Raw genomic sequence first — 20,651 nt, 5'->3', positions numbered from 1 at the left:
GTTTTTAGCACATGGAGGTCACTGCTGGCCTTGAGCAAAGCAGTTATAGTGGGGTGACAGCAGCAAGAGCCTGATTGGAAGGGTTCAAAGAGCAAAGATAAGCGAGAATAATAAAGACATCTCTTTAAGGTAGGGGAATAAAGTCATGTTTGTTTTACTTGCTGTTAGGAGTGACCTAGCAGTGAAGCGAAGATTGATGGTGCAAGAAAGAAGAGAACGAGTAGTCCTCATGGCTGCCTCACTCATCCCCATAAAGCCTCAAGATGTGAGTAAGGGAACTGACCTTGGGATCACACAACGAGGAGCAAGGGCAGGGCATGACGACTCAGATGAAGGTGGGAGGGTGAAGAGGAAGACTGTGGCAGTTCTAATGGCTTCAGTTTATTCCATTATCTGGGAGCATGGTGACAAGCCAAGTGAGGGAAGTAATGAGTTGGGGAAATAAATTACAATTAATGGGGCCTGGGGCCACCTAAGACTTGTGGCCGAGTTCAAGGCAGGGACAGTGACAATGATATCTTTCCAGTCACACCTGGCAGCGCAGGTGCATGGCACATGCAGTGTTGCGAGTCACCCAGGCTGGGTCTGTACAAGGTTATGTTCAGAAGAAACAGAAACATGGGACGCGGTTTATATTGCTGAACACCAATATGCCACTTTATTATTTGGATTTTTTTTTTTCCCATTTGTCACATACCTGTCAATGTTTACACAATGAGGAAAATCAACCAGCAGTGGAAGTGACTGACCAAATCAGCTGATAATTCTGTACCCTCTTAACACACATCAATTCTTAACTTGGTAGGGATATCTTTCCTTTGATTCAGTCTCACAGCTATTCTTAAAATCGGTGTCAAGATTGTCAAATCTTTAAATACAGATAGAATTGCCAGAAGTACATAATTTTTTATATATATATGTATATATATATGTGTATATATATATAATATATGTACACACACATACAGAAAAATACAAGACTAATTGTTTTTCCACAATATTTAATTTACACACTACTATAACTCTATGCAACTTCTGAAGACAGGTTAAGGGGTACAAGAACTGTTTAGAGCTAGTAAATAGTTTGGTCCAATATTATCTTAATGTAATGGTTATTTGCTCCCTCCCTTTTATGTGACGACATACTATGACATACAACACATGCACAATCATTCACTTATGAACAAATGAGTAAGACGCCACTCAGACTAACATCTGTATACCCAGAGGGTCAACCAACCACACACAACTAATAAGGCTATAATACAGCTATGCAGCATAAACGGTCAACACTGCTGATCCTAAAGTGAGCACCATATATACATCTGAATATAAAAAACCATTGAAAACCAAACACATACGGGTTAGTTAAAAGGTGCCATTCCAAGGCTATACATAATCACAGGAAGAAGTATTTACATTACTTGGAAAACAGCTGCAACAAAGAATTTATTGCCAATGCCCTTTATAAACTTCTCTCCTACGTTTAATACAGATGTTACGCTCACTATCTATGTGAACCACACATCTTATTTCTGGCCCTTTATAAGATCCCTGCTCAAGAATTTCAAGCAAATATGTTCTATGGCTTCACCCACACATCTTTTCTGGTAGCTTTCAATTATAAATATCACAATGAACTAGAGCTGTAGCTTAAAACATATCTAGCCTAGGTCTAGAAAGCAAAATAAGTATTTAAGGTATCATCTTAGTTTAGTAAGTATATTGTGAAATTCAGAGTTCGGAGTAAAATCTATGAATCCTAAGTAGCAGAGTCAGTGTGTACTTGGAGAAACCGTGACCAATGGAATGCAGTCCTTTGGTGCTCTGCCCACTCTACAGACAAAGTGACTGTCACTTCAGAGCCATGAAGGAAAGCTGCTGACTGTGGGACGGTCCCCCTTCCCCAACTCCGCCCAGCCACATCCTATCACCAATGTAGATAAGGGTTGCTTTGAAGACCCCCAGGGCACAGCCTGAAAAAGTAGCATCTGGCCCCTTCCAAAATTAGCAATCTGCAATATACTGCGTCTTACAAGATAAAATGCCATGAAAGATGATTATCTGGTCAAAGTAGTCTTTGTACAGGAACAGTTTAAATCAAGAGTTCTTTGATTATTGTTTTGGCAGGAAGGCAAAGTGAAAAACACTCCCAGAAAAAAAAAAAAAAAGCAAAAATCAAAACGACAACAACAACAAAAAAAAACAAAGCAGGCTTTGTGCATTTTTGTTTGCTGTATGTGTGAATTTTGGTCTTTTATATGTGTTTTTGACCAGCCAGTTTTCATAGCTTACTAAGCTAAAGGACATAGAATGGAAAAAACAAGAGAGACAGCCTAATTACCAAACTCCTAAAAATCAAATCCCAGTAGTTTTTTTTTGTTTTTGTTTTTTTTAATTTATAGGGTTTTGACTTTGCCAACCTCTGCGTGCACCTTTGCTCCCGTATTACGCCCTACAGTTTCTTCTATCTACATGGTTTTAAAGGAAAGCCTAGGGTGTGCCCTCTAGGAAGGAATTTACACCGAGCATCTTTTTGTTCTGTTACACAGACTATACACTCTATAAGTAGAGTTAAGACACCATCAGTTCACTTCATCACATTACAAAATAGGATTGTCTGCTTGTAATTTATCACTACGGGGGAAGCTGCCTTATAAATCTAAGTACTTTATATCACCTAGTACAAAACAAGAAAATCTTTTTCAGTTAAATTTTAAGAGCCCAAACTTGTTTTCGCACTATAGTTTAAGACAAACAGGTGTGGGTGTGTTGAAATCATGGTTTTAAGGTTCTCAGTGCAGACCCCCGCTGTACTCTGCTCTGCACAGGCCTCGGAAGGTGGGGCGCACATACGCTCGCAGGCTCCAGGCCTGTCGGCATCACAACGTTATTGCTTTGGTTCTGTCTCAGACACCACAGAGTGTGCCTCCGAACACGGAGTCCCCGTTAGCATAGAAGGTCAGGACAGGAATTTAGATTTTTCACAAGGAAACAAAAGCATTTTTTTCTCTCTAGATTAAGTGCAGAACATCAAATTTCTAAGTGCTCCATTTATATTAGGTTCCAAATATACATTTTAATTTAATCCTGATCATCCACATTAAAATTATAAATGTAAAAATTACACAACAGACTTCTCGGCTGGAAAAGAAGTGTCTAGCAGCATGCACAAAGACCATGCATTGTCACATCGTCAGGCGAACAAATGAAAAGGTAATAAATAACTGCTCCTAACGCCCACTTTAAAGAGTAAAACCAAAAAGAAAAGAGTGAAGCGAGCCAGTCTTCACCGCTCCGAGCAGGAAGAGTGCCCAGTGGCCAGAGCGGGCTGCAGTCAGATGACATGGCAGCAGCTGGCCTGGCTGGAGGCGCACAGCAACCCATCCTTAGGGTTCCGCTGGATGTTCACAGAGATGGTCTTTTCACACAGAGGTAGCTGTAGCACGTTATTTTTCAGGTTCTTGCTCTTTATCCGTTCTAATTCAGTGCTGCTGTCTGCCACGTGGTCAGAGAAGAACTTTATGCTGCCCACACCCGGGGCCTGGCCCGCATTCCCCGTGGAGCTGATGCACATCTTCCACGTGGACTTCTCCTGGACCTTGACGCTGGAGAAGGACAAGCCGCCCTGTGGGTCGAGAATGTACTTGGCGCCACCGTGCAGCTGAGAGCCAAGGCAGAGGCTCATGAGTTTGAGGCTCTGCACCAGCTCGCCGGGCCCGGGGCCGGCGCAGCGGCGCGTGCTGCCCGACGTGCTGGTGGGCTTGCTGCCCGAGCCACCTGCAGGGCTGCCCCCGCCCGCATTGTTCTCGCTCGGACTGGCCTTGTCCGCACCGCTGCTGCCAGTGCTTGGCTTGCCCTGGCCCCCGCCATCGCCCTCGCTGCCAGGGGGCCCCTCGCTGCTATCCCGCCGGTGCCAGGAGTAGGTGAAGCCGCTGTCTTTGTCCAGCCGCCGCCGGCTCTCGGAGTCGTCGTCGCTTGTCTCTGAGCTGCTACAGCTGGAGCCACGGCCCTGGCTTTTCCTGCGGTGGTAGCGCTTGTGCACCGTGCCAGGGGAGGCGATGTTCATCTTGAGTCGGCTCAGCTTGGGGGGCAGGTTCTCATCCATGTCGAATTCGTCATCAGACTCCCCTTCCTCAAAGATCTGGTTGAGGACAGGAGCGCTCTTCCTTGACGTCAACCGGTTGGTCACTGAGGGCTTCCGGCGCAGAACCACTTGTGTCGAGAGGGACATAGGCTTCTTGTCCTCCTCATCTTCCTCTTCGTCCTCCTCCACGCGGAACAGACACTTGCGCCCGCCGGCTGTGGGTTTCAAGCTCGCCGAGGACACTGTGGAGAGCGCTGGCCCGGCCAACTCAGGGAGGTCGTCCTTCTTAGACGAGTCACACAGGCCTTTGCTCCTGTGGCCATTGAGGACATTGTCAGCGGCCCGAGCAGGAGACTGAGGGACAGTCGCATGGGACAGAGGAGTGGCCGTGAGATCATCCTCAAGGTCCTGGGGTACATCAATTTTGGTGGGCCATGACTGTCTGTGTAAACAGATTGGAAGAAGAAAGCCATGTAATAATATGCAGACTTTACTCAAACTACATCACATAACACTGACTAGGGCAAAATCCACAGACTAAGAAAAGAAATATATAAAAGAGAAACGAAAAAAAGAAAAGAAATAGCAGCTTCACAAACCCATTCAACATCCTATAAAGATCAGAAAGGACACCAGCAGGGCACACGTGCTTCTGAAACATGGCTCAGTCTGTGGCTAACCAGGCGGATAAAAACTTCATCAGAGCTGTCAGGACAAGAGGGCCAAGAGCTATACTCCATCTTCCCTATATGAGTCTTACCACAAGAAAAATAATTTTAAAAAGCACAAGGGAGATCACCAAAGCAAAACCAAAACACCACACATTTTGTTCCTCTGGGTCTTAGGTCACAAAATTTGAAGGCATATGGTTTGCTAATAAAATTCACCTAAAAAAAAAATATATATAATTCACCTGAAATTCCCAGTCTTCCAGATATGACAGGATGGTGTAAAAGTTTTGTTTATAAAAATAAATGGAAATAGTTCAGTGGATTAAGCATAGGAATACGGCAAAGAAAAGTCAATGTGCATGGGCATACATACAACTCTTCTTCACCAATTAAAAAGACATGATGCTAAATATGAATCCATGTATTTTTAAATGTCCACCCAAGTGTAGTAAGTAACAAATCCACAATTATTTAAACTTTGATTTTACTCCCCAGTCTAGTGTCACCCAAGTAATAAGAACATTGCTTGGCAGCCAAAGAAAAATATTTTTAAAAATGAGGTCTCTAGCCTGTTTTGGAATTCTTCACTGTCCTCTCTGTCCAGAGGAATAGTAGATGCCAGAGATCTTTAAAACAGCTACTTCCACACTACAACACTTTCGTTTCACACCAATTATGTTACCCTACAAGTAAAACCCAATTAAATCTATAGCTCTGAAAAACTCACAGGAATTTACAACAGACATCTTTCCCCCAACACAAAGCGTCCTCCTCTTTGTCCATGCAGTGGACAAAGTTCTTAAAAGCTGAGTGTTGGATAATGTCTCTGAGGTCATTAAGTGTCTCTAGACATCACAAATGCACGAAGCCCTGGTTATGCCTGTGGCTCTGGAGAATGGCACTACCAGGTTCTGGAAGAGCAGCCCCGCGCCTCACGCCCGCAAACAACCTGGGGACCCTGCACTGGTGGGGGCCCAGGTGCCGACTGTGTCTGACCTGCCAGAGTGGCAGCCAGCGCCATCCAGGCTGAGCGGGCCCACACATGGTGGAGGCTCTTCTCTCTCCACCTCCTACCCCACTGGAAAAGAAAGCCAAAACCGTTCTCAGAGCCCACCCCCCAAAACAGGATGGGTGGGTATGGCCACTGGGCTGGCTCCTCCACGGGCCACTTCTGAACCAATGGCTCTGATTTACAGGAGTAAGTCGAGCCATTTAGCTGCTCACACTAACCGAGCACACATCTGAGCTCCATGTGTGCCAAATGAAGTATGTGATCTCCACTGCCACAACACTGGAAGCAAATTATGGCTTAGCTTGACAAGAGAGGAGAGATGGCTAAACAAGAATTACAGAGGAGTCACGGGGGACAGAACAATTCACAGGGCCTGAGCGCTTCTCCGCGCCAGCACTGCGGGGAGAGCCAGACAGGGGTGAATGCACTTTATCACTTCATCCCCTCAGCTCTCCACAAGTTGGCACCATGATCCTCCCCCAAGGTCATGCAGGCTGGGTCCCAAGGCTACCATCCTGCACCCCCCCACCCCATCCCATCCCGGGGGGCAACCTTGGAAGCTTCTGAATGGCTGCTGCCCAGCCTGGCCTCTAGTCTAGCCTCAGGGACTCTCCTCACTTCCTGGGACCAGAGAGGATGCTGGCACCAAGCCCTCCGGTGCTGGGGTCCTCTGCTAACACGCAAGCCATGCCATGCTTCAGGTCCACCCTAGCAGGACCCAAAGGAGGCGCTCTCTCTGCAGCTGTGGCTCCCTGGCTCACCCTGCCTACCCAACCCTGAAGAGCTGCGATTGCTTCCACATCTGTCTCCTGATTCAGTCCAGGGTCCTGAGCCCCAGGTCACTCTGACCTAAAGGCATGTCCACTGACAGAACTAATTCAGGTCTAGGGTTTTGATAATAAAGTCAAAGTGACAGTAAAAAGAAGGCAAGGAAGCAGATGCGCCTCCTGCCCTGGGCTCGGGAGGAGTCGAGGCCCACTCCACTCTGGTATCCCCAGGAGGATAAAATGAAAACTCGAGGGAAGGCTCTGATATTTCTTTATAACCTCCATGGACTTTTATATAGCTTTTATAATAAGGACAACCAACTTGAATCATTTACATATGTGATCAACTTTAGATTGAGCTCTGATCTGTTCCACCAAAAATGGCTCAAATCCAAATATTCTGTTCTCTAAGGCTGGACTGACTCCAGACTTGGTGGCCTGATGTGTGGTGACTGTGCTCTTCCCCATTGGGGGGCTCAGGTCAGGACTAGGATGACCTCACGACTTGAAGTCACCATCCTGGTTGGTCTCAAGCCTGAGTCCCTGGCTCCCTGGGATGCAGTCTTCTTCACACAGACAGCGGACAGCCTGCCTAGGTTTCGTTACAGAAGCCTCCATCTAGGATCTAAATGAAGTTACTAAGTCAACTTTCCAGTTCTAGACTTCTAAATCTTTATTCTTTGGCCACCCAGCAATGCTTTTTCTTTTCTTTTGTTTTTTTTTTTTTCTTCTCTGTTCCTGCATCCAAAGTAATAACCTATATACATGGTAAGCTGACTGCAAGTAATTTAAATCCAATGGCTTTCTGCCTATTTTAAATAATTATTATTATATATTCACACACAGATATTTGTATATGGATGTACACATAGAGAATGTTCAGAATTGGGAACATCCTTTTGTTTTTGAATCACTACACTTCCACGGATTACTTTATCTGAAGAGGGAAAGATAAATTCTACAGAACTTTCATAGTGGTGATATAAAAATGTAATCCTTTCATCCTTTGATTTTTAAATGGAAAGTTAATATGGCAGAAGAAAAAGCAAGGTTGGAAAGAGGGAATGGGAGGAAGAGAGGAGGAAAAAATGGGGTAGAGCATATTTATGACTTGGCCGAAGACACCAGTGGTGGTGAAAGAGTCATAACAGTGACAGCGAACACCTAGAGTTCAGCTCAGGAGGTGGATGTATTATACTCCCATTTCACAGACCAGGAAGCTGAGTCAAAAAGAGGTGAAGTGATCTCTCAAGGTCAAGCAGCCAATAAATCAACTAGCTGATCTGTCAAGTCACTGAAATCCTGAGATAATATCAAGGCACAGAAATGCCCTAAATGTTCTTAAAAATTATTTCAAGTAACAGAGGGAAAATTTGGTCCTGTTTCTGGAAAGAAAACTTGAAGAAAATAACACATTAATACATATAAGATCTGGAAGAGTTTAATGAAAATAGTTGACACTCTGCTTGAGGCTGCTTCTCAAAACATGTTTTCCTGGCCAGGCCAGCAGCCACAGCCCCACTCCCCTGAGTCCAGGAAGGAAGGTGTCCTTGGTGACAAAGGAACAAGACTCCCCATACAGGAAGAGCCCATGCATGGCCTCTCCAATGAGGCCGTCACCACTGTTTATACTCTCAGGCCCCAAAGAGTTATTAGGAAGCATATTTTTTAAAGGGGTTCTCTATTTCAAAATGTTAACTTACTAAAATCAGTGAAGATTTTTTTCTCACCTAAACTGGGCCTTGATATTGCTAGGACTTGCAGATCTGGTTTGTATTTCTTTCTCTTGCTTCTCCCTCAGGATCCTTTCAGCAAGCAAGAAGTAAGTGGCCGTGATATGATTATACCTGTTGGTTTCCAGGGCCCTGAGGAAAATAAGGGAGAATAAATGTAAGCCACATCAGCAAGTTTGCTTTTTTATAAGTAGAACTCATTTCCCCCAACTAAAGTACAAGCAAATAAAATCCAATGATCTGGAATCTATAAAATTAAAAAAAAAAACCCACAAACAAGAAGAAAAACCTAGTAGTTATTTAGATCACTCATGAAATTCTAAAAAACAACTACATAAAAATGTTCAGTAAGAAAAATCCAAAATGCGAGAGCAGCTGAGCTGAATGTCAATTTTCGATGCAAAAAAAGGTGATGAAGCTTTCCAAGAATGTATGCATTATACAAAACGTTAATCTGTGTCAAAGTGTTCATTTTCATTAAGTTGGCTTACTTGATTCCATCAGAAGTACAAAATGAGCTGTATGAATGTGCACTGAAATACTAGCATCAATCAGAAAAATAAGGGTAAGTTTTTATTTTTATACCCTTTGCATTTAATGAATTACTAATGTAACTGAGACCATATCATTAGCCCCTTCTTTGAATAAAATCAGCGTATTCATTTATCCACTTCAGAAGATTGCTCCAAGTCCCTAGTCTGAACAGGCACCCTGCAGGCCAGCTCAGGACATTCCACCCCATGGGGCACATGGCCACCTATCCTCCCGCAGCTGGCCTGGCCTGAGGACTGCACAAGAGTGCTACAAAGGGTCTATAAGGGCCCAGAAACCGTCATGGTGAGTGAAAATACAAAATGAACACTTAGGAAAGAATACAAGGATCCCTTTTCACAAAATTAACAGGGGGGAGTCACAGCTAATGAGGCAGGGCAGACTGAGGTGCAAGGCTCTAAAAGTTAAGAGCCCTGATGAAACTCTGGGCTCAGAATGACTTCGAGTGGTTTCCTAAGCTGAGTACCAGCTAAGGGCACTGGCTTCTTCTGATGGGACCAAAAACACGTGGCTTTGAGTTGAGGCATCGTGCTCAGGAGGAGGAGCACAGAAGCAAGCCACGAGCAAGAGCGGAGGCCAGCTGGGGGCCGTGAGCTCGGGCCTCCCAGCCCAGGCTTCACCGTGCACCTGCCCACTAGTGCACATGCAAATGGAGTCACTTGAACCAATGAGACTGACCCTCCCTGCAAATACAACATTGAATTGACATGAATCAAATAGTTCTAAATGACACAGCTACACGTATCCATTTAAGCTAAGAACATTGAGCCAATTCAGGGAGATACAAATAAGCCTTCTATGCACTCAAAATGAAAAACCACTTTCTACACATTGCTAAAACAAGTGTCTTTGGCAGGCACAGCCAAGTGTCCTGCTCTCTCTGTTCATTTAGGTCATTAAGTATGACAACTCATAATGCAGCTGGAGATCTGCAGAAATTTGTACTTAAACCAAAATTTTGAATCTGAGTTTTTTGGTTTTGTTTTTGTTTTTTGTTTTTGCCTCCCCACCACTCCGCCCTGAGTAACTCCTCTTTTCATCATACCTGATGGTTTCATTCAACAGGTTAAAGAACACTTTGACTTTTCATTTGTGGAAATATTTCATGATTTTCTAGACAGGACCTCTTATAGAAATAAATCATTACTAAAACAAAGCAACTGCATCTTTATATTATCCTTGATTCCAAACTTCTCAGATTATTAAAAACTGGCTTTGGTTTTAAATGACTTAATTAACAATTTTGTATCTTGTGGGTGGCAGGTTGCTCCAGTAAGGGCTCTGAAGGGCCAGAAAGTAAACATTTTATAGGCTGTGGGTCTGTGGTCTCTCTCACAATTACTCTGGCTGATACTGTAGCACAATGTGGCCAAAGACAATACCCAAGGCATCTAGCATGACTGCAGTCCACTAAAACTTCCCTTACAATAATGTGTGACCAGTCCCATGTGTCGACCCCTCAATTAGAGGACTGTGGTCTGCCCCATTCTCTCCACTCACTGTGGGGAGCAGAGGGAGACACAACAATGAAGATGCTGCTATGGAAAAGACGTGTACTGGGATACAAAAGAAGCTACTCCAATCCACCCCGACAGGAAGGAAGAGAGGCCACAGCATTTGATGACACCACCCAGCAATGGTGTACTTATTCACTAGCATAAAAATAAAAACAACACAACAATAAAACCTATGAGACAGGAACTCCAGAAATAAATGACATGACTTCTGCCAATTGGGAACTCTACTCATTAAAGTGTCTGCAGGCCCTGACAAGCTAAGAGGAGAGACCATTCCAAGAATCCTAAAACCATGGCCCCGTGCTGGTGAGTGCTGACATACTCCACAATGGCGTCGCGGTCTGCTATGTCCCCAAGCACCATGCGCTGAATGATGCTGTTGTGTTCCTCCTCTGAGAGGTTTTTGTACGACACGAGGGGGATGTTATACTTTGTTGCTGGTGAAGGGTCCACTCCCTGAAGCCAAGGATGATTTTCAATCTCTTCTAAGGAGGCCCTTCTCTTGGGATCTCTCTGTAGCATCCGTGTGATCAGGCTGGAAAGGAAGTAAGTCCACTGTTAGAGCAAACTGTTGGCAGGGCTTAGTGATGGTGGATTATTTTATTAATCAGAATTCTTTCCTATACTTATGCCATCAAATTTCATTAGGCCCACTAGTGGTGGTGGTAGTGTGGCAGATGGTAATAAAGAAAATTTAGTGCCATCAGTTTCATAAATAGAAAATCACAACTGCCAGGGGCACCTGGGTGGCTCAGTGGGTTAAAGCCTCTGCCTTTGGCGCAGGTCATGATCTCAGGGTTCTGGTCAGCAGGGAGCCTGCTTCCTCCCTCTCTCTCTCTGCCTGCCTCTCTGCCTACTTGTGATCTCTGTCAAATAAATAAATAAAATCTTACAAAAAAAAAGAAAGAAAGAAAGAAAGAAAATCACAACTGCCAGATATACTGGTAAGCCAAACAGCTTCCTATCATCTGGAATTAGCTCTAGATATTAACATCCGTTGCTTAATTAACGGTGGCTTAGTTGCAAGCCAGAACCAGATATAATGATCAACGGTGACATACAAAATACAGTGCATGAGCCAACTTCTGCTTCAGAAAGAATAAATGATCCTGATGGAAACAATCACAACGCCACAGGCTTTTAAACATATATTTTGTTTAAATGCATTGTGTGGGGAAAAAAATAAATAAATAAAATAAAATAAAAAACACACACACACACACACACACACACACACACACACACACACACGTGGATGGAAGGAAGCAGACTCAACAGGAAAAAAAACGGAATAAAAGCAGGAATTTTAGGGGACGCCTGGGTGGCTCAGTTGGTTAAGCCGCTGCCTTCGGCTCAGGTCATGATCCCAGCGTCCTGGGATCGAGTCCCACATCCCCACATCGGGCTCTTTGCTCAGCGGGAGCCTGCTTCTCCATTCTGCCTCTGCCTGCCACTCTGTCTGCCTGTGCTCACTCTGACAAATAAATGAATTAAAAAAAAAAAAAAAGACAGGAATTTTAGGAGGCAAATGACAAAGCTAACCTTTGACCCGAAGGCTTCTGCTTTGGTTTTGAAAACTATACTGAGTGCAAAAAACAGAATATAATGTGTAGGCAGGGAGTACAACTAGAGCCCTCATAAAGAACTAGGGTCCCAGCTTCAGTGGCAGGGGGAATGAGAAATGAGAAACCAATCTGTTACAATATCAAGAAGGAAAACTGCCTGCCTCAACAGTGGCTGTGGATGTGAGGCAGGGAAATCTCTTCTAAGAATTTCTAGCCACATGCTGGTCCTCACACACATTTGTGGTCCAAATTAATGATATCTGTGTGGTACATGTCAGGAAGAAGTTAATTCAGGTGGTTTTAAAGCTGGAGTGCTCCTAAGTAACCAGAGCAGAGAAGGAAATGTAAAACCTTTCCCTAGGAACATAACTTAAAGGAACTTCCCAAATAATATTATAAGGAATATGACCTCATAGACAAAAAATATCAAGGAAATCAGTACTAACAAAAACTAGTAATACATGATGGCAAAATCAGAATGCAAAGTCTTCAAAAACTGAAATTTTCAGACACAGAAGACAACTGTGTTGTATATGTTTAAGACATGGAGAAGCGTGAAATACAAAAGACTGAAAAAAAAAAGCAATAGGTAAATTTTTTAAATTAGATAGAAAGAGAATTAATGAATTGGAAGACAGAGCCAAGGAAATAACCCTGCACCAGTGGACTGAGAAAATATGAAGAGATGAAAAGACAAGGAGGAGAGAGTGAAAATACCTAACATATATCTAATCAGAGTTCCAGAAGGGAATAAAGGAATGGGCAAGAAACTATATTCGAAATTATCGTAGCTAAAGATTTTCCAAATTCATGGACAAACACAAATCCTGACCCAGGAAGCCTAACACATCCTAAGCAGAATGAACAGAAGCTCTTAGAGCAGCCTGAGAAGAGACAATCACCTGAGCAAGAACAATAACAACACGAATAGATGATATCCCAAAAGCAACAAGACATATCAGAAGAGTGGTAACATCCTCAATAACCTGAGAGAAAACTGTCCACACCTAGAATTCTACACTCAATGAAACTTTCAAGGGCATATGTAACATAAACAGATTTTCAATGAAAAACTGAGGAAGTCGATCACCAATAAACAAACGTTCCTCAAAGGAATTCTAAAGGGTATAATATTAGCAGAAGAATGTGATCCCAAGTGGAAGGATATACAAAAAGTTTTTAATCAAGCATCTGGGTAATTCTAAACAATATTTTTACTATACAGAATTATAACAATAACAGTTTAATTTGTGGAGATAGAAAATATTGAATGGTAAACTGTCCTAAGGATTTTGTGTTGTTCAGGAAGACATAAAGATAAGGATTAACTATCAATTTTATTAAATTAAGCATATAGGGACACCTGGTGGCTCAGTCAGTTAAGCGTCTGCCTTCAGCTCAGGTCGTGAACCCAAAGTCCTGAGATTGAGCCTCACATAGGGGGCTCCCTGCTCAGCAGAAACTCTGCTCCTCCCTCTGCCCTTCCCTCTCCCATGCACTTTCATCCCCCCTCAAATAAGTAAATGAAATTGTAAAAAAATTATAATTAATTAAGCATATAAATATGTACGTGTGTGTTAAAACAGGAGACTCACTAAAAACATCTGACTATGACTTCTAAGGTAGTTGAAGGGAGAAAGCCAAGTAAGGGGAAAAAGAAAAATCTCTAGCCAAGTAAGTGGAAAAAGAAAAATCTCTATCAATCCTAAAGAAAGAATAGACCAAAAAAGGGGGGGAGGGGAATGTAGGACAAATATGAAGCATATAAAAAGAGCATAAATATATCTACATCTTTCAGTGAAGACAATATGAATAAGATAAACTCTGATGAAAGGACAAAAATTCTTAGAAGGGATTAAACCCCAGCTCCCAGCTATTAAAAAGGACTTACTTAAAATCAAGACAATGAAAGGTCTAAAGTAAATGAATGGAAAACTAGATAGCACATAAATGCTAACCAAAGGAAGACTGGTGTGGATAGCTAAAACTAGGTAACACAGATTGACTTTAAGGCAAAAGACATCATTAGTGATAAACAAGTGAATTACAAGTTCAATTCACCAGTAAGATACAATTTGTACCTAATACCATTGCCTCAAAACACTTAAAAACTAAAACTGACAGACCTCCAAGGAAAAAAACCAATAAATCTACCATCATAGTGGAAGAATATCTTAGTAAGTGATAAATCAAATAATCAAAAAACTCAGAAAAGATGTAAGTAATTCAGAACAGCATAATTAATAAGCTTGATCTTAAGGATTTATATATCTCTGATCCCCAAAATGTGAAAATATACATTCCTTTCCAGAACAAAAGGATCATTTACAAAAACTGACTCCATGGTAGGTGTTAAGCAAGCCTTAACACCTAAAACAATGTGAAAAACAGCAACAAAAAACTAGTACTATATAGACTATATTCTTGGACCACAATAGAATTAAGTTAGAAATGAACAACAAAAAAGTAATTAGAAAAATTTTATATATTTGGAAACTGTAAAACACCCTTCTAAAAATCTTAGCAGTCAAATACAGCATGTGAAGCTAGAAAGTACTCAGAACTGAATAACAGGGCTATAAATAAAAACTAGTTGAGGTACTGCAGAAATGGTACAAGAAGACAAATCTGATAGCCTTAACTATGACATTAGAAAAGGAAAGTTTGTAACTATGACATAAGAAAAAAAGAAAAAAGAAGCAACTCAGCCCATGAAGTAGGTAGAAGGAAATAATACAGGTAAGAGAAAATTTACAATGTAAAACAAAACAAAACAAAAAAAACAAGGAATTGAATAAAGATAAAAGGCAGTTCCTTGAAAAAGACTAATAAAATTAACAAATCTCAGGCAAGACTAATCAAGACAAAAACAAGAGAAGGCAGAAATTCAATACTGGAATGATAAAGGGCAACATCCCATTGATCTATATACTTTACAAATATACCAGAGAATATAAATACTTCAGGCCAATAAATTTGAAAATTTAGATAAAATGGGCAAGCTCCTTAAAAAACAGAAGTCAGCAAAACTGACACAGGAAAAGCAGAAAACTGAATGGTTCTACAATTACTAAGAATAATCCCTCTACAAGGGAGAAATAGAGAAGGCTCCTAACATATTATAACTGCTCTATTTCTGACTCTAGGTAACAGGTTCTACCATTCTCACATCATCAGTACATAGAGAAGCCTGTATCTGAATCCAGAGTTTGAATAGGTAAGATAACCACACACCACATTGGGACTAAGATATAGGTCCACTTGGAGAAAAGATTTCTCAAACCATCAGATTTCCTTCTTACCAGCTGATGGGAAAAATTCAAAACTCTGTTACTGCAACAAAATCTTTAAAGTAGTAGCTATAATCTCAGCTGAACTCACTGAAAAATATCACCCATTAAAATAAATGAAGTGTATATATATATACACGTATATATACATACACACACACACACACATATATGTTTTCACTATTTAAATAAAATAATATTGTTAGTCTACTTTTGCTCTTCTTAGTGCTTTTGGTTTTCTAACTCATCCAATATCACCCATATATCACCCATAACGTCCATGAAATACTTGAGCTTCTAACAGTTCTTTTATTTCATTATATTTCTCACTATACATATTATAGAACTATAAAGTTCTTTAAATTCCAAATAATCAACTTGACTGTACTTTTGGTTGCTGGTTTCCCATAATCACATAAACCAACAGGGGAGAGTGGTATATGGATAAAATTAAGGGACACATTATGTAAAACCTAAAATGGTGTGTTGGTGGTCTATTTCAGGAAAAGAAATGCCTTAATTTTTCTCTGGAATTTAAAATAATTATAGGTGGTCTTCTTTTTTTCGCTTATGCAAAAACAGAAAGGTAGTTCCTATGGTAATATCTTCATTTCAAGTGAGTAACCACCACTCCTGGAAGCTGAAGAGGAATGTAATGGGTTTCTTGAAAACAAGCATATTTAAGACATAGACTTACACAGTTTGTACTCTAGTATTAAATTTCAAATCACATTCTGGGGTTAATGCCCCAAAATATACTTAACAAAAATAAAATATCAAGTTCAAAAATTAAAATGAATTCAGATGTTTATATAATGAAGTCACTTCATTTTTTTTTTACATGTTAATAGAATAAAACAAAACTTCTGAGGGTGCCTGGGTGGCTTAGTTGGTTAAGCATCCAACTCTTAATTTCAACTCAAGTCATGATCTCGGGGACATGAGATTGAGCCCGGGGTAGGACTCCTTACTCAGCACAGGGTCTGCTTGCGACTGATTCTCTATCTCTTTGTCTCTCCATCTCTCCCCCCACCCCTCCCCATGCTTGCACTCTATATACATACATACATACATACATACATACATACATACATTATACAAAAAATAAATTAAACTTTTGGTTTTAACATTCTTTTTCTACTTTTACTTACTCTTTACACTCTTTGGACACATGGGATGGTACTGTATATTTGCAATCCATGATCATTGTCAATGTTTCACTGTCATTGGCCTCTTGAAAAGGTGGTTGCCCACACACCAACATGAAAAGAATCACTCCCAGACTCCATATATCTACAAAGCAAAGACATACTGTTAAATATTGGATGAGTTAGAAAACCAAAAGCACTAAGAAGAGCAGAAGTAGACTAACAATATTATTTTATTTGAATAGTGAAAACGATTTATATCTCAAAGGAAAACATCTAGGGAAGAAAACTTGAGTCCCAATAAGGCAGGGGAAGGTATCTGTCTTGTTTACTATTTTTATATTCACCTCAGCCGCATAGTGAATAGTCAATAAATGTTCAACAAAGAGATAAATTAATTCACTAACACTAATGCCAAGAACAACGAGGAGAAAGTACCTATCAAGGTTCTCAAGCCACTGAGTAACAGACTGCTGTCTTTCTCATGACATTTACTAGAGAATATATAAACCTAGTATTTTAATACTCTGAAACATGAAAAGGATTTTGCCTAATGTCACAATTATCTCAGTTGTTCTTTACCTCAATCCTGGTGAGATAACCAGATGATGTAAACCACAGTCACTTTATAGTTAAGAAAATTAAAATTCAGAGAGAGAAATATTTCTGTGCTGTCAATGAAGAAATAGATAAGTTATACATTATTTCAGAGGACAAAATTAGGTATGAAGGTGTAAGTAACCAGGAGGCACATATTGGCTTAAAAACAACAAAAGCTACTTAAAAAAGCACTGGGAAAGACAGTAGGCTTCCCATAACTCTAAGTATTTCGGCAAAGTCTGGGCAACCATCTGTCTAATACTCTGCATAAGACATTCCTGTAGTGATTATAAGACTAGACTAGTTGACATCTGAGGACCCTCCCAACTGTAGCATTAGCCTAACTCCTACAAGTGCCAATAGCCCCCTACTTCTTGCCATTAGATAAAATTTAACCTATCAGTTGGAAAAATGATGGCTCTTCAAATGAAAAAAGGATGAATCCATCATTTAGGAAGGGTATCACAAATCATTCATTCATTCCAGAAACTTGAAGTAGAGACATGATTACATAAACATTAATATACCAAGAGATGAATTCAGGAAGCTTTCTACCACAAAAAGCTTAGAAGAGAATGTAAGCCACATGGACTCTGTCACATCTGTTAACACTCAACTGCTGTTTTCATTTAGCTTATACTCCATGTTATTTTCAGCAGAATTATAACTTGTTAATAAAATACCTTCTCCTTGGTCCAAACTACATAAAGAGGGCAATAAAAGCAAAAACCCAAAAGTTAAACATACTGTGATTTTTTATACATACAACAAATTTTACTAAGGATGCTTTAATGAAAACTGGTTAAGCAGATACAAAAATCTACTAAAATTAAAACATTACATATGTAAGAAGAAAAGGGACCTAAAGATCATTCCGTCCAAACTGTGGCTCTTCAGTGTCCCTAGGAGGTGGTGTGCCTGGCATTGCTTGTTGGATGCATAAATTATGTGACCTACAGCCCCAGGACAGCAAGTTGGTTCAGGACTCCACTCAACTCACTAACACACATTTCTTTATCTTGATCTTGGAATGCAGAGGGCCATCCCCATTCAAAGTCAAACAACATAAGTAATGTGGCTAGCTGCACCTGTTCTTTAAATATCCAGTGAGAATTTATAACCCCAATACTAGCTCTAACTTATTAAGAGTTTCAAAGGAAATCTACATAGTTGTAACTTAAACCCTCTCTGAACAACCTGAACCTATTTTTGGTTACCTGCCCCAATTCTCAAGCCACTCCTGTGAACAAGTGGCAATTATAATTATTCTCCCTTTAATCCATGTGTCCCTTATTTTTCAAAGCAGTTATATTCCTGAAATTCACTATCAAGTAAACTCATCTTTTCATCAATGTTTATTAGATAAGAATGGAAATATACCATGGCTTTATTTTTGGTTGATTTACACTACTTTGTTTAGTTTTGGCTATCTCCTCCCCAGAGAAGAGAAGGGATTTTATAAGTGGTTTGCAATAAAAACACATAAACATAAAAACCAGGGTAGTTAAAACACTCTCTCTTGTTGTTCAAATATTGACTGATGTCTAAGGCTACTACTATAACCAAGCCCAACCTCAAATACACATATATCTGAGATATAATAAATTCTTATCTTTCTATATAAATCCTATTAAACAATTTTTATAAAATGAATTTGGTTACATTATTTCTTCTACCATCTCATACTTTAACTGTGGATAACCCAGTTTGGTTATTTAGTTTTCTACTTTTTCTCCATGCTAAACTGGAGATGATATCTGACAGTACAATTATACAAAGCTGAGGTTTTAAAAGGTTAGCAAATAGTATAAACATCCAACTAATAATTACCCCCAAATTCTTATCTGGCTAAAGGAAACTTTCTTTTCCTGTTAAATATCAACCTCAACAGCAATAAGGAAGTCCAATTACCTGGAAATGTTCTCTTCAGGATCATCTGGCCAAGCAGACTCACACACCACTTGCTAGGAAGTGGTGTGTGATTCAAAGGGAGAAAAACAACATAAATATATATACTACTTCTACTGTTTCCAGTCAAGGCTCAAATAATTTCTGAATGAAGAAGTGCTTAAAATGTGTGAAATTTAGAAACACAATTCGGTGCCTGGTAGTTTATGAAGCGAAGTGACATGATGTGTGAAGCATGTAAAAGAGCAGCCGCACTAAGGGAGCCAAGTTTCAGAAAGAGCAAATGACCCTCTCAAAGAGACAATGTGATTATTCAAAGGATTACTTATTCCATTTACTTCTTTCCTAGATTTAATTTCTCTTCTTCTTCTTGTCTTTGAATGATTTTACTTTTCCATCCTAAGGACCAAAGAAAAGAGATAAAAACAATCACGAGGGCTGCCTGGGTGGCTCAGTGGGTTAAGCCTCTGCCTTCAGCTCAGGTTATGATCTCAGGGTCCTAGGATCGAGTCCCACATCAGGCTCTCTGCTAGGCGGGGAGCCTGCTTCCTCCTCTCTCTCTCTACTTGTGATCTCTCTCTGTCAAATAAATTAAGAAATCTTAAAAACAAACAAACAAAAAAAAACACGAAACAAACACAGAGTGGTATGACTTTAACCAAGTATTTAAACGTGTTCTCCATCGTTAAATGGGAATAGAACAGTAATGCAATTCCTCTTAATGCTGTGGTGGGCATTAAAGAGATGAAAATCAAATCCATGCTGAGTACTCAGGACAGAGCCCAGAATACAGAAAGCATTCTGAGGAGTCAGTACTGTCCCGCCCTCGTTCATCTGTGCCGGGTGGGCATTGTTCCTGAGCACAGAGGACACAGAGATGAATGGGGGACACCCTTGCCCTTACAGGGCTCTCAATTCACTGTTAGAGACAGCCAGCAGATAAGCTCAAGAAGGCACAAAGCCAACACAGACAAGAAAAACTAGTGAAGATGGGGGGAGAGAATAAGAATGGCCTCTTAGTAATGCAGCTACAAAAGGGGACAATTTAAGATCTTGGGTCCCCAGGACAAGACATCTGGTATTACAGGACTAACAACAGCATCAAGGATTATCTATTACATTCCCCTCAAGTGGGGGAGGGAGCTGCTACTTGTCTTAAAAACTCATGTTTGTGAATATTTTAAAGTATCTTTTTCTATTTTTTTTTTAAACTTGCTTATAAAACTATATATTCCCAAGGTATAGATCATAGGATCAGCTTGGGATCCACCAAGTCCTTAACTGGGGACAGTGGATGACCAGGGAGAAGGAGAGAGAAAGATAATGGAATAGGGACTTCACATTATATTTATTTCAAAAAGATGTTAATGGAATTGTCTATTCATATTCAAGGTACACAGGTTAACAAACATCAACCATCTGAAAAATCAAATTTAATGTTGATACCATCTGAAGCATATTTTTTTATTTCAGACCCAGCTATAGAGTCTTCATTAATAAAAAGGGAAAAAGAAAGTATCACTTCATAAATACAGTTCCTTTGGTTAAAAAACCACTTGCAAACTCATGGAACTGTGGGAAGGGGTGGAAAGATAATGAAGTCTTTGTTAGTACAAAGAATGGGAGTTACTGGTCCCCCTTACTTGCAGCTCTCAAGCTAGCTGGAAATAAGAGTACCAAACTGAGCACTGACGTCTCTTTCACCTGCTAACAACACTCAGCAGGTCAACTTGTCATAATACAATATATGCCATTTCTAGAATTGGAAGTGGAGTTTCTACTACAAAGGTCATGCTAGGCA

The 20,651-nt window shown here is 40.5% G+C and overlaps 1 protein-coding gene across 5 annotated transcripts in view; it reads right to left on the bottom strand.

The window, feature by feature from the left end:
• Positions 1 to 629: 629 nt before the first annotated feature.
• SNRK (SNF related kinase) overlaps positions 630 to 20,651 on the bottom strand; it is a 58,216-nt gene continuing 38,194 nt past the window's right edge. For 4 of the 5 annotated variants that reach the window (XM_032307102.1, XM_032307022.1, XM_032307189.1 and 1 more), the window contains 4 exons: positions 16,346 to 16,487; positions 10,662 to 10,874; positions 8,268 to 8,402; positions 630 to 4,529 (listed from right to left, as the gene is read on the bottom strand). In XM_032307102.1, coding sequence (XP_032162993.1) covers positions 3,338 to 4,529; positions 8,268 to 8,402; positions 10,662 to 10,874; positions 16,346 to 16,487 — 1,682 coding nt within the window. In that variant the 3' untranslated portion in view covers positions 630 to 3,337. Of the gene's footprint in view, positions 4,530 to 8,267; positions 8,403 to 10,661; positions 10,875 to 16,345; positions 16,488 to 19,175; positions 19,198 to 20,651 lie in introns of those variants that run through there. The other variant, XM_032307368.1, reaches the window with a different exon arrangement.

Source organism: Mustela erminea, chromosome 1, assembly GCF_009829155.1.
Source record: "Mustela erminea isolate mMusErm1 chromosome 1, mMusErm1.Pri, whole genome shotgun sequence".
Taxonomy (NCBI): domain Eukaryota; kingdom Metazoa; phylum Chordata; class Mammalia; order Carnivora; family Mustelidae; genus Mustela; species Mustela erminea.
The sequence above is the reverse complement of the archived record's forward strand: the minus strand, read 5'-3'. Positions and strand labels throughout refer to the sequence as shown.